The sequence below is a fragment of the Parasteatoda tepidariorum genome, chromosome 8, assembly GCF_982258835.1.
Source record: "Parasteatoda tepidariorum strain Cologne lab strain chromosome 8, Ptep-v5.0, whole genome shotgun sequence".
Lineage (NCBI taxonomy): Eukaryota > Metazoa > Arthropoda > Arachnida > Araneae > Theridiidae > Parasteatoda > Parasteatoda tepidariorum.
Window position 1 is genome coordinate 73,605,379 of NC_141762.1, and position 13,787 is coordinate 73,619,165.

Consider the following 13,787-nt stretch of genomic DNA (forward strand, 5'->3'; position numbering starts at 1 on the left):
GGAAGATATTATTTCTGCCTTATTTACAATTGCCATGAAATCTGAAGGATCCTCAAAGGCTAGTTGAGTCTTTATGCTAGGAGATATAGCATTTAGGAATTGAATTGACTTAATTTTGTTTAATGCAGCTGCATCATTAATAAAAGCATATGCCTGATGGGCTGCTGACTCAAGTCTATGGGCAAAATTTCTTATCGTTTCATTATGAAACATGTTTAGATCATTAAATTCAGCAATAGCTGAGGCTTCATTTTTTGTTGCACAAAAAAAATTTTGAAGGATTTTTACTGCTTCCTCAAAAGAATTGAGGCTTAGGCAACTAGGAGAAGTTGCAAAAAAGGTAAGTGCAGAACCCTTTAATTTGGACTTAAGGAAAATAAGGGCTGCCTGATTATTCCATTTGTTAAGTGCCTTAAGTTCCCTTACTTGGGACAAAAACCAGTTTAAAGTACTGGGATCCCCATAAAATGGGTCAATATTAAAGTGATATTCTCTTGAAGTTGGAATAACCTCACTCTGAGGGTCTGCTTGCCTAGTCCTTGGCATAATTAAAATATTCAAATACCAAAAATTAAAAAAATGCTTAGATAAAAAAAATTTCAATTATCTACCCCTAAAATAAATTTATGAAAAACATGAAATAAAAAATAAAAAAACACCATCATAAAAGTGCACACTTAAAACATAAAAAAATGGAGACATATTCTAAACTATTCAAGAATTTCCTTTTCACCAATGATGCATCTCAAATAAAAACATTTAAAATAAATATAAAATAAACATAAGTACAATGATCGAATGAAAAGAGGTGCATCATTGAGTTTTCAGCATGTCAACTGTTGCAAACGCGGCACCAAATATTATGTGGTGTGGCTAAATCAAAAAGGGGGGTGACTAACATTAAGTCAAATTAAGATTAAATAAAATTTAGATACTAATTATGTAAAGGCCGAAAAAGTATAAATGGTGTACAGAGGAAGTGGGTGCAAACATTAAGGTAAGCGCAACAAAGGAGCATGCTGAAAAAAAGGAAGAGAAAACAACTTATACTGTAAAATTACTCACCTGACTCATAGTTAATGATGCAGAAAATCATAGTTTATTTATAAAATAACATTTAAAAACAGGTAAAAATGCTTGGCAAACATGCCAACACCAGAAATCTCGGCCTAAGCCGCAAAAACTAAACAAAACTACAATTGAGAGAAAAACAACTGCTACTGACTATTTCTTCATTATGAAGATAGGGAAGAAAACTCTCGCCAAAAAATTAAACTTTTGCGAATAACCATTCGGTTGGCTGGAGAAGGATCAGAGGGGCAAATCACAGAGCTGCAAATATTGGCCAACTGGCGAAATTAATTGTTAAGCTCCATGCCAAACATGAAGCGGGGTTGTCTAAAGTGGTGATACACCTGGTAAAGAATTTTGTGGAATGTTCTGGAACATTCTTGGCGCCATCATAAGATCAAAAGGGGCGCTTTGCAATTGATGCAAGCCGAAACGTGGGAAAGAGGACTTGCTGACATTCCTTCTCCATCCAACAATAGGGGTTTGCTGACTGGACATACATCTTGCTGTCAGCAAGTAACAAAAGGAGGAATCTTCTTTTAAAGGAAGAACATACATGCAGAGAAAGATTACTTTCCCAAGGTTACAAAACAAATTGAGGCTTAAAACTTAAATATTACATGAAATATATTGCAAAGAATTATTGAATACTGATAACTAAATAACATTAATTACAAGTGTAAAAAGAAGAAATTAAAAAACATACAATTAAAAGTTTATCACAAATTTAACAGTTACAATTATTTAAGCGTTTAATACATTATTAACAAAATAACAATTAACAAATGATTATTAAATTAGATGAATGATGATGATTACATAAATTAAGATGATTAGATAATTAAATTAGAATTAACAATGATTAGATAATGAAATTAGATAATTAAATTAAAATTAACAATTGATTTTATTTAATATGTAGTATACCATACTACAAATATTATTTATAGATTCTGCATTTTCAACGTAGATAGCAAATTTATAGTAAAGCAAATTTCTTATTCAGTCTTAATTATAAAAAAATTTTCTAGGAGACTTTGCGTATTTTAAATTTGTTTCTGGAAAGAAACTTAAACACTATATATAATCACAATTATGATGTTTTCTGTGTTAAAGATGAAAAATATGCTTCCTCAGATACCAATTGGTGTAAATTTTCTAATATCATATAACAAATTCAGTAGACGTATAATTAACCTGAATTCGTTGACCCGACAAACGTGAATTTTTAAGTATATCATTTTTATTTTCAACATATATATGAACTTACACACATTACTGAAAAATTAATTCGTGAGAAATAAAAAGTAGATTTTATACTTGATATTTTGTTTTAAAATGTGACTGTGTCGTGACATGATTAAGTCGTTAATCTACCCCTAGAAAATCACATTTTTACAGTAAAGTAGAACGAGTTATAAAAGTTAATAAAATTAAATAGATGTAAAGTATTTTAAAAGGTGATGGTAATTAAAATTTTCTGATTATTTCTTAGCTATATACATATTATTCTACTGCGCGCATACATTCAACAATTTCTTGTACGCAAAAAATATTAAACGGGGATACATATGGTGATTCTAGAAAATTACTCTGTGACAAAAACAATGCAAATTTTATTGTTGAACTTATTGCATTGACTCTGCAATCAGTTAACCTGAAATTTAAATTTTTCTCGTATAATTTGCGAAGAATATTGGGAATGAAATATAAATTACTGCAATAACAATTTTTATTTAGTATTTGCTTTTTAATAAAATTAAACCAATAGTAAAATATGCATTACATTAAAATTCTATTTATTTGAATGTCGACAGGCAATTAACAATTTTTTTTAAAAATTAATATAAATAATACATGTGTTTGATTGGGTGATAATAACTTTATAAAAGCTTAAAACCAAATACTGTTTATCAAGGCATATGGATACGTTACAAATTTGGGAAAGTAGTAAGGCGATAGCAACAACAAAATAAAATGATAAAATAGGAATTATCTCTTTTATATTATTTATTTTTGAATAATTTAAAATATTTATATTATTTACTTATTAATAATATTTCGGTATTTATTTTACTAAAAACACTAAATCATGCTTTCTAAAAGGATTAGAAAATGGGGTTTCACATCATAGTCCGTTGTAGCTATTAAATTATATGTATATGTGTTTTTTTCTAATTTAATTTTTTTCTTGATTACGATGCCCAGAATTTTTATTGAGAATCATATGAACAGGTTCAAAGCTTTATTATATCAGTATTCACTGCAATTATTTCTAAAATATTCTAAAATGTTTCTAGTTTGAAAAAAAAGAAAGAAAAAAGAACAGTTTTAATACCATATTATACTGGTACATCTTAATCAATGTGGAACTTTAAATTTCAATAAATAAATAAATAAAATCTGAAGAAAATATCCCAAACTATAAAATTTTCTTACTCATGGAATATTCTTATTAGATAATAATTTTATCTTACTTTAGTTATTTATATTTTTGCAAATGTATTAAAAGTTTTAAAATATTTTAAAGTGCATTTTTTGGAGAAAAAAAATTCTACTTCATACGAAACAGTTTTATAGCGTACTTAATGTAATTTTATTTAACATAAGAGTACTTCTTTCTAAAATTTTATATCATGTTCTCTGTTATTTAAATTTTAAATTCTATTCACTTTCACACTTCGCAAATTTGTTTTAAAATTTTTTAAACCTTATTTTGTATGTACTAGTTGACGAAGCGTAAGAAAGAAGGATTTTAATATATTCTTTGGTACCCCTAATCCGATTTGTCGTTTGGAAATCATTTTTATTTTCTGAGAAAGCTCTTTAATCTTCTTAAGTTTTTACTTATCATTTACGAATTGTTACGTTTAATTTTATATTTGAAAGTCTTGTAATTCAAGCGTAAAATCACATAACGGAAGTCACAATAGTTATTTTGAGTTATTGTTTGAATGTTTGTTGCTTTATTGCTATAGAGTAATTTAATACTTTTGAGGTATCTTTCTTTTAATTCATTTGTTCCATGCTCGTGGCTGAGAGTTTGTTATTCTAAGCAGAAGTTTTGTATTTGAATTATTATTGCCTGAAATTTTAAACAGTGACATTTTATAACGAATTTAATTATCTGTTTATAAAGTGAAGATAAAAAAAAATAACAAGATAAAGAAAAACATATAATTTAATTTTTTATTTAATGCGCAATTCTTTTTAAAGCAGGATTCCAGATTTCATTTAGAAAGAAAACGAAATAGTTACGTAAGTTTAGTGAAATAAGACGTAATATTACTTCGTATTACATGATATTACATCGTAAATTACTTCTTGTTACTGTTTTAATATATTTTTACGTTACAAAAATCTATTTGAGTATCGACATCAATTGTCTTCGTTAGATATTAACCCAATGGACTCAAAGTTTTAAATGAGTTTCTGTTATTTTTATTTACGGTGATAAATACAATTTTTCAGTTACAATAATGAATACTTTACAAATAAATTTTATGAATAAGGTTAACATTGATAATGTTCGACGAATTTGCAGAGTAATAATATATGTCAGTCAATGGTTTAGAATCAAATATTACCTACGCAGTACCTTAAAATCTCAATTTCATGATATTCTACTTCCTTGGTCACAAATGTTTTTCTGAAAAACCGAAAAAAAATTGAGCTTTTCACTCTGTAAAAAACGCCGGATTAAATTACGGTAAATAGTATCGATACTCAGCGCTTTTCACTTTTTGCCATCGTAAAACCATTTTTTCGGAACGCGCTACGAAACAAAAAATCTGATACGTCGTAATTTTTGATCACTGAATCCCTTTTATTACTAGATAGATATTACTTAGAAATTTAGCGTATAATGTTTACGGTAAAAATAGATTTTACAGGAAAATGTATTTTACAGACGATGCACCCAAAGTACCACAGTTTCAACAAGAATTTTTTACAGCGTACCGGACACTGCAAGTAGAGAAACTCAGTTAGGAATGGGTTGCAGACACTTCTTGACTATATTAGAGTTCAAGAATTTTACTAACTAGAAACTAATGCAATGATTTTTAAGGTAGCTTCAACTTTAGTTTTCACATAGAGCCATATATTCCAAATTTTTATTTCTTAAAGTAATTTATAAAATTTATGACTCTTTTCTCCAGACGTAAATCCAAAAAATTGTTCATTGGGTTTATTTTTAGACAAATGTTTGTGTTCTTGAAGGTTTGGGATATTATAAATTTTCTTCAATAACATTCTTACACCATTACAACACTGCATTCAAGCAAAGAGTAATTTTCATTTGAAAATTTTTAAATATGTCACCGCTAGTAATGCTTCCATGCTTGTTTAAAGTTTGTTAGTAGCATTTTTATTGGCCAGTAAATGTGTATTACGTGTGTTCGATATATTTTGTATCCAACTATACATGTACATATTAATAACTTAAAAGTGAAGCAATGTCCCTTTTCTCTTTTTAGTGAAACCTTTGCTAGTCAAAGTTGAACCTCATAAGCGGCACGTCTATGCTGAAAGGGAAGCACAACTTAAATGCACAACAACTGGTTCTCGTCCGCCTGCTGTGATCTCTTGGTGGAAAGGTAGTAAAGAGCTAAAAGCTGGTCGGACAGATAGTCAGACAGGCGATATGACAATTAGTTATCTAAAATTTATACCATCTGTTGAAGATAATGGCAAATATTTTGCATGCAGAGCACAAAACCCTGTCATACCTGGAAGTTCAAGAGAAGAAGGGTGGAATTTAGAAGTATTTTGTAAGTACATAATCTGTATTATTATTAAGATCCTTGTTTTATTCCTAAGAGGGGTGGGAAGTTGACTTACCTTCAGGTCTATAGATACCAGCTTATCAGCGAAGCAAAGATGGTTGACGCATAACATTCACCACAATTGCCACCACCATGTCGTTTGTCTTCATATTTTAGATCATTAACCCCTATGACGCACTAGACCGACAGATGGCTATTAATTTCTTTGCATTCACTAATCCTTACTTTCACTATTCCATTCTTTCGTATTTCTTTAAGCTGCCATATAAATCTATACTTTTATAAAATTTAATATTAATACACATTGGCATAGTTTAGAATAAGATTAAAACTGTAAAGAAGAATGCGAAAAAAAAGTCAAACATGCATGAGACTATCGTGGAAACGTAACTGTTTTTCTACATAGTTTAATTATTTTTTAAGATCGATATAGTAACCAAGTAATTGGTTACTTTTTATACAATGATAAATCTAATTAGTTTGATTCTGTAAAATATACAGGAAGGTGAATTTTCCCCTGATTGTTAGATAGAAATTCGCTTCTTTTGACTTCGACTTAGAATTACAAGGTTATGGTCCCACTTATCGATTGCTGTAGATAAAAACAAAAACGATGTATCTGTGCAGTTGAAATCTTCTCAGAGTGCAACTGCACCCACGGTAATGAATATATGAGACAAAAGTACTTGTGTTGAAGTCTTCTTGAGTAAAACTAATCCCATGTGTGCGATTTGAAGAGCAAAAAAGCAGTGCGTAAATCACTTACAGTTAGCTAAACGGTAAATTGTAAATACTGTAGAAAACTTAAATTATGGCTGAAATAGATACAAATTATTAACAGTACTATATGAATTGTCTCAGTGAGTAACTATACGCAAGACAATGTTATACTTCAGAAATATGTATGGCAATAGTGCTTGCTTGAAAGGTTTTGACGAAAACTAATCCCAGTTGCCTTATGTGAAGTGACCTCTTACCATTAACTGAACTGTATCCATGAATTGCAGATACTATAGAATATTTCAAAGATGGCTAAAACGAAACAGAACATAAACAATGTTTGAATAAAGGAGCATCACATACACATCTTGTTTTCTTGTACTACTACTTTAATTCGAACAAAGGTCGAATCTATGTAATAGCTGGTGCCTGAAAAGAACATTATCCATTGAGTCATTCCAAATTATTCAGTAAATTAAAAAAAAAAATAAAAAAAATATTAAGTTAACAGATGATTTATAATGAAGTGTATGCATATTTTTTTTTATCTGAGCAGTATATAAATTTTAAAACAAGGGGGAAATGCATGTACCGAAAATAATTTGCGAAAAATTTATAAAAGCAGCAGTTTTAAAAATGTTTTAAAATTAAAATGACTTCTCCTGAACCGCTTTCTTTCTTCAAATACAGATAATAAGTCATTATTTTATTAACTTAATTTAAATATTTCTTTAAATTTGCGCTGCCTACTTGATGTAATATGCCCTGCATATTTCTAGAGAATTTACAAAGTGCAAACTGTGGCAGTCGTCTTTTCACTTAAAACCCCTAAATACGTATTGTTTCAATGCCTTCTGTTATCCTGCATATCAATTAAATAATTAATCTTAATTACTTGAATAAATTTGTCCTTACATAATCTTGTAAATAAAATTAAAAGAATTTGCGATAGGAAACAATTAATATACTGGGATGCAAAATTTAAATTAGAGTTTCAAATGGTGCCTAAAATTAAATGTCTAAGTAAGCATTGAAGCAAAATAAAATTTTATATGGATCGTCGTTTACTTATTGAAACATTTATGTGATAATAGCAGATATATAAAATATGTTTTTTTTAATTTAAGTATAAATTTTAATAAGAAATATTTTTGTTGCTTAATTTATGGAAATGCAAAAACTTAAGAAAGCCTTTCGAAAAATAAAGCCCTTTTTTGAAAGGACTTTTTTTCTTAGTTTTCTACCTTATAAAAGGCACATTTAATACGGCTAATACTTTATATATAAAATCATTAATAATGCATTTTCGTACCGCATAATCTTTATCGAAGAAAAATATAATATTGCTTCGATAAATTTTTACAGTTATGTCTAGACAATTTTTTTCCAAATACAAAAGTTGCTGCGCAATTATCTTAATACATGATCTTTAAAATTGATTAGGTTTAAAATTTTATTTGGGAGTGTACTTTAATAATCTTGCTAATTTGTAATTCAAATATCTATTGTCACAAAATATCAAAAAATTTAATTTAAAATTTTCTATTTTTAATATGCATTAAATTTAAAAATTTATAATAAATAGTATTAAATTCTTTAATAATTCCAAAATTAATGAACAAGATTTATTTTTACATGAATTGTGCCTGCTTCTAAATTGAAACTGAGGAAAGACATAGGAAAGAGACTGTTTTATGAAATATTTTATTAAATTTTTCTTATTATTTGTATGTGATATAAATCTAACAAAAAATTTTAAAATAATTTTGAAAGCTAGCATTCACTGGGAAGTACAAAATAATTTCATTCACTGAAAAAAAGGATTGTTCAAACAGCCAGACTATACATATAAGACCATGTATATAATTTACCGACTATATCTAAGAGAACACCAAAAAGCTATGTAATTTTCACCGAAGCTATTTCGTAAAGATTTTGGTAAAATTAGAAGTAAAATATGATTTTATAATATGCTATAAAAATGTATTAAGCGACGTAAAAATTGATAATTTTGTAATGATACCATAGGGCATGGTATAACAACTTTTTATTTTGTCAAATATACTTTTTAAATTGAGTGTGAGGTTATAAAAACAATAATCTTTAATAATCAGTATTTCAGGTAAATCTTAACCACATGATCTGAAAAGTTACCAAATATCGTATATTTCATATTTTATTACCCGTATTATGTTTTTATTTAACAGAAATGTCATTACCACACAGTGCGGTGCATTGACAGAAAACACATTAAGTTACAACTTGTAATTTTGGAATTGCGAATTTAATGTGATATAAATATCTAAATCAAAATGATTATTTAGAAAAAGACATGACGTAGTAAGAAAAAATATTTTGTAAATATTTGAAGTTTGTCCAAAAAGTCCATTGAGTTAGTTAGTTACAATAGCAAGCCAATTTTATTTGTTATTCTAAATACAAATGCATGTCGTCAAAATTTCAAGGGTCCACTGTCGTAAGCTTTTTTCTGGAATGCCTATTAAAGCTCTGGTGCTCGATTATCAAGAAATGATATCATTTTATCGGAGCTATTTATTGCATGAACAAGAAAAAAAGCTTGCGAAACCACGTGGCAACTGCAAGATAATTTCGAAACCCAAAACAGATTTGAAATTACCGAAAAGCTTATCCCGAAGAAATCAGAGCTTCAAATCTTTCCATCAATCAAGTTTCCGATCTGTTACGATATGTTTGATTGTTATGACAATCTCGTGATTAGTCTTTTTTAGAAATGTTTAATTTTGGTGCCGTTAAGCATAAACACAAATGGCAATTTCGATTCAAGTTTTCAGTTACATATATCCCATTTTTGACTGTAAAAGTCGTAAATAGCTTTCAAACGCATGATTAATTGTTATTTATTTTCATCGTCTTTTTCAGATGCATTTTACCACCAGTAGACATTTCATTCTAATAAACAACCATCGCTTTATGCTGTCATTATCCCGTTAATCACGTTTCCGATCTGCTAATCATAATCTTGTGATCGATTTCTAAGAGATATTTAATTTTGGTAACATTAAACGCACACCCAATGGGCGATCTCATTTAAGTTTTCAGTTACACATGTCCCATTCTTGGCTTTAAAAGTCATAGTTAGCTCGCCAAAGCGTGATTGATTGTTGATTTCTTTATGGAGTGTTGAAAATGTATTGTATGGCTGGTTGACTATACATTTCAATAAACAATTACATCTAGAGGATTGTCTTTTATACGGGGAAACATTCCACAGCAGTTTTGTCAGTCTTTTCACAAAACTTGATGGCCTTTATTTTATTTCAGTGAGCCATCCAGATCTGTACGAGAAACGAAAACTAGTTGGCGAAAATGACCCTGATCTCTTTTTCTGGAAGGTTGAACAAACACGCATGCATAGAGTTACTGATCTCTCTTACTGATTCTAACTGTTCCAAATAACGAAACGACACGTATTTCCTTAGCATCAAAATTGTCTTTCAGACAAACCTTGTATACAGAGATATTATTCTTTCAAAAAATATGTATAAAATCATTTAAATGTAAGTCCTAACTGTCATTATAATTGTTTATTTTCAAGTTTTATTTAGATTAACTGTTTTGAATAAGATCAGCATTTAATAGTTTTTTTCAAATTTTAATATTTATTTTTCTTTATTAATATTAGAAAATTATAATTTTAAAAATGATACAATGTCGGAAAATTTAACCATTCTAAAACACCGTTCATTTTTAAAACCAATTAAATATGAAAATAATTTGTTTCTTTGATTGAACAAACCGGAGAAGAAAAATACAATAATTATTATTTGTACATTCATTTTAAATTGATTTTATTCTGATGATTTGATTTGAAAACGTTTCTAAGTATTATATTTCGTAAAAATAGATCTATGCTTAAAAAAGTAGTTACTGTGAGAAACATGCTTTACATAAAGAAAATTTAATTTAATCTTTGAGTTTTGCTTTAAATCCAATATCCAGTTTCAGAATATATTCAAAAATCATATTATTTTCAGTGGTGATATCTTAATACTTCTCTCTGTCTGATAAGAATGACTTTGAAACATTTCCTTCATGAAACCAGTTTTAACTTTTAAAGCCTTTAATCACTTTTCCATACGCTCTGGAAGCATATTTTCGCTACATTTGCTAAGATTAATGAGTGCTTAACGATGCTTCTTCCTAAAATTATGCTGTTTTTAAAGCACTTGATAACAAATTTTGTGGGAAACACAATTTCGGTTAAAATAAAGTATCAACTTGTTTTAAAACCTGCATTATTTTGAAGCAAAATAAATTTGGTTTTTAAAAGATAATCATTCTAGGTAATATCTAATTTTTTTTTACTTAATTTATATTCCATTGTATTTAAAAAAATGAATTTACTGAAAGGAAATAATTTATGTCTATTTTATATAATATTATCGAATAGACTTATATTAATACAATTTATACAATATTTACATTGTCAAATGCCGTTTATACATAAATAATACTCACAAAGCAATACATATAAATAAAACATACAGAGTCGTGGCTGCTCAGATAATAAAGTTCTCGACTTTCAATGAGGTGAACTGGGTTGGAATCCCTCCAATGGCTCTGAATCGCTATGAATTCTGCGTCCGGCTCTCAACGACCTCAGTGCTGACGTAAAATATCCTCAGTGGCAGATAGATCATGGATTGGAGTCCTCTTTCTGTCAGGCTAACCATGAGAGACTTTTCTCTATGTAACGCATTTGAGTGGTTAGTCCATCGAAGAAGTCTTCAACGAAAGCAAAATTCTTGACCCAGGAGTTCCCTAGTCTTCGGGATTGGATTCAAAATTACAAGACTACGGAGTTTAATATTAGTAGTCGTAAACCCAAAATTAGGTCGGCTGTACAACAACGGTTATAAAATAAAATAATACAAACTGATCCGTAGTGATTCAGGGGATAGAGCGCTAGCTTTCCAATGAGTGACAAGAATTTGATCCTGATCGATTCAATTTCTGCACCCGGCTCGTATCGACCTCAGTGCTGACGTAAAATATAGTAAGTGGTAGTACTTACAATGCTGACGTAAGTGCTGACGTGAAATATCCTAAACTTGTGGGGGACCGAAAGCTAACATAATTACAAAGTTAACTGGTTAATCCTACCTAAGTTAGAGATGAGTCCCTAAATCGCAGAGCCTAGAGTCCCCTTGCCGTCAGACTAACCACGGAAGGTTTTCAGACAATAATTATAGTTCAATTTAACATCGTATAAGAGATGCAGCAAATAAAACGATAACCTGGTTAAATTTGGCACCATATTAAAGTTGAACCATTTGTCTGTTCCTTCACTCTTAGAAACTGTGACGAAAAATGACAAATAATATCGTGCACATCTGCTGGAAACCAAATATAGTGTCAAGTTCCACATTATTATCGGGCAAATCAATCTTCTTTTATTTTTGCTCGCATGTCCTGATTACTTTATAGGCAATTTCTATTTAAGAATTTGTTGTTTTATTAAGTGCGTGCTTTAATCATGCAATATTTCTTTTTCTCATTTATCTACTGTAACAGCAGAGAATCGTTATTATATATTTCAAAAAGTAAATAAAATAAATAAAGTAAATAAAATAAAGTAAAAAAAATTAAGTGCAATTTCTTTTTTTATATTTTGAGCATTTTGCATTCGACATTAAGTTATTTTTAATACATAAGTAATTTAAGAAATTATGAAAACAAGCACAATCAGCAAAAAAGAGAAGAGATCTAAATACCAGAATCCTTCAATCATATTGGCTTAAAAAGGGGACCTCATACACACTAGTTAATTAGTGCAGATGATATTTTAGGTTACAAAATCATATACGAAAAAAGACCTCATTTGACGGACTTAGATTCTTTATCCTCAAAATATGGAGGTAGCGCACTTCTATTATCTCTATTATTTTGAAAAGGAGAGTGGTTCAAAACATGGGCCCTTGATGCGCATGCTTTAAAAGTATTCTGCCATATCTCTAAATTTTCTTGGAGCATAGTTATAAAATTCATTTATCAAAGATGAATTGATTGAGAAAATAATAACAGTAAAGAATAAATGAAATATACAGAAATTTTTACATAATAAAGATACAGAAATTTTTTGAGATTGTAGTTTTCTTAGGCATAATACAAAATTTAAAAAGAAAATTCTGTATTATAGTACTTAAGAAATTGAATTTTTAATGTGTGACTTTTTTTAGTCTAAAAGTACGCTTTTGTAACTGATTTTGTAATTGAATTCGTATTGTCAGCACTAATTAACACTAGAACATCCGGGACTTCGATTACCCCTAAACTTCCGCCGGTGTTAATTCGACACCGCAATGTTTAATATATAAAATAATTGTAATAACTAAATTAGTTCAGGACTATTGTTCAGTGGGGTTTAGTTTTAAGTCTTTTTTAATATTATTTCATGTAATTAACATATATTATGACTCGTTATACCATAAAAAACTATAGAAAAACAAATGACTTAATCTTACAAAATTAAGTAAAACGATAATATTCATAAATATTAGTATAAGAAAAATCGTAATTTTTTTGAGAATGCAAGTTTCTTAATTATTATTTATCATTTTCATGCATTATATTTTTGCATACCTGATTGCATTGGATTCAGTGGTATTAAATTTTTCCTGAACATTTTCCGCACACCATTTTCAAAATTTTTTTTAGCTGCATTTCCATTACACTCTTACATTTCAGCGTTTCTTAGACCTTTTCTACGAGTGTCTGCTCGGCATAAACTTTTAAAAATTATATGAAATTCCTTTTATGAGCAGATAACCCATACTATGTAATGAAAGTCTTAGACACAAAAATTTTAATTGATGTATTTCGACTGTGAACCCAATAACACTGCAGTTAAGGTCTAAAAATTGTGAGATAATACATTGGGAAGTTTGTTTTACTAATGGCATCTGCTTAATGAAATATCTTTTGTTAAACGACAGCTATTTATAACAATAAATTGCCCGGGTGTCGAAATGTCACCAAAGTACGTTCTTGGTACATTTAGTTGTAAAATCTCCCCTTATTGACCTGGAACCACAAATTTTTTTCTGTGTAATTGCGATAGAAAAGTCAAGAAAAATTTTCAAGTTATCTGCAAAAATGCAGAAAGAGCAAGCTAAACAGGCTCTGGTGTTCAATCGACACCGGTGGATTTTCTTGTGTTAAGAAGCA

General features: G+C 29.0%; 1 protein-coding gene across 3 annotated transcripts in view; it reads left to right on the forward strand.

Annotated features, from left to right (window-relative positions):
- Positions 1-13,787, forward strand: part of LOC107444296 (neural cell adhesion molecule 2) — an 802,953-nt gene that overhangs the window by 704,895 nt on the left and 84,271 nt on the right. For all 3 annotated transcript variants that reach the window (XM_071181215.2, XM_071181216.2, XM_071181214.2), the window contains one exon: positions 5,550-5,843. In XM_071181215.2, coding sequence (XP_071037316.2) covers positions 5,550-5,843 — 294 coding nt within the window. The remainder of the gene's footprint in view (positions 1-5,549; positions 5,844-13,787) is intronic.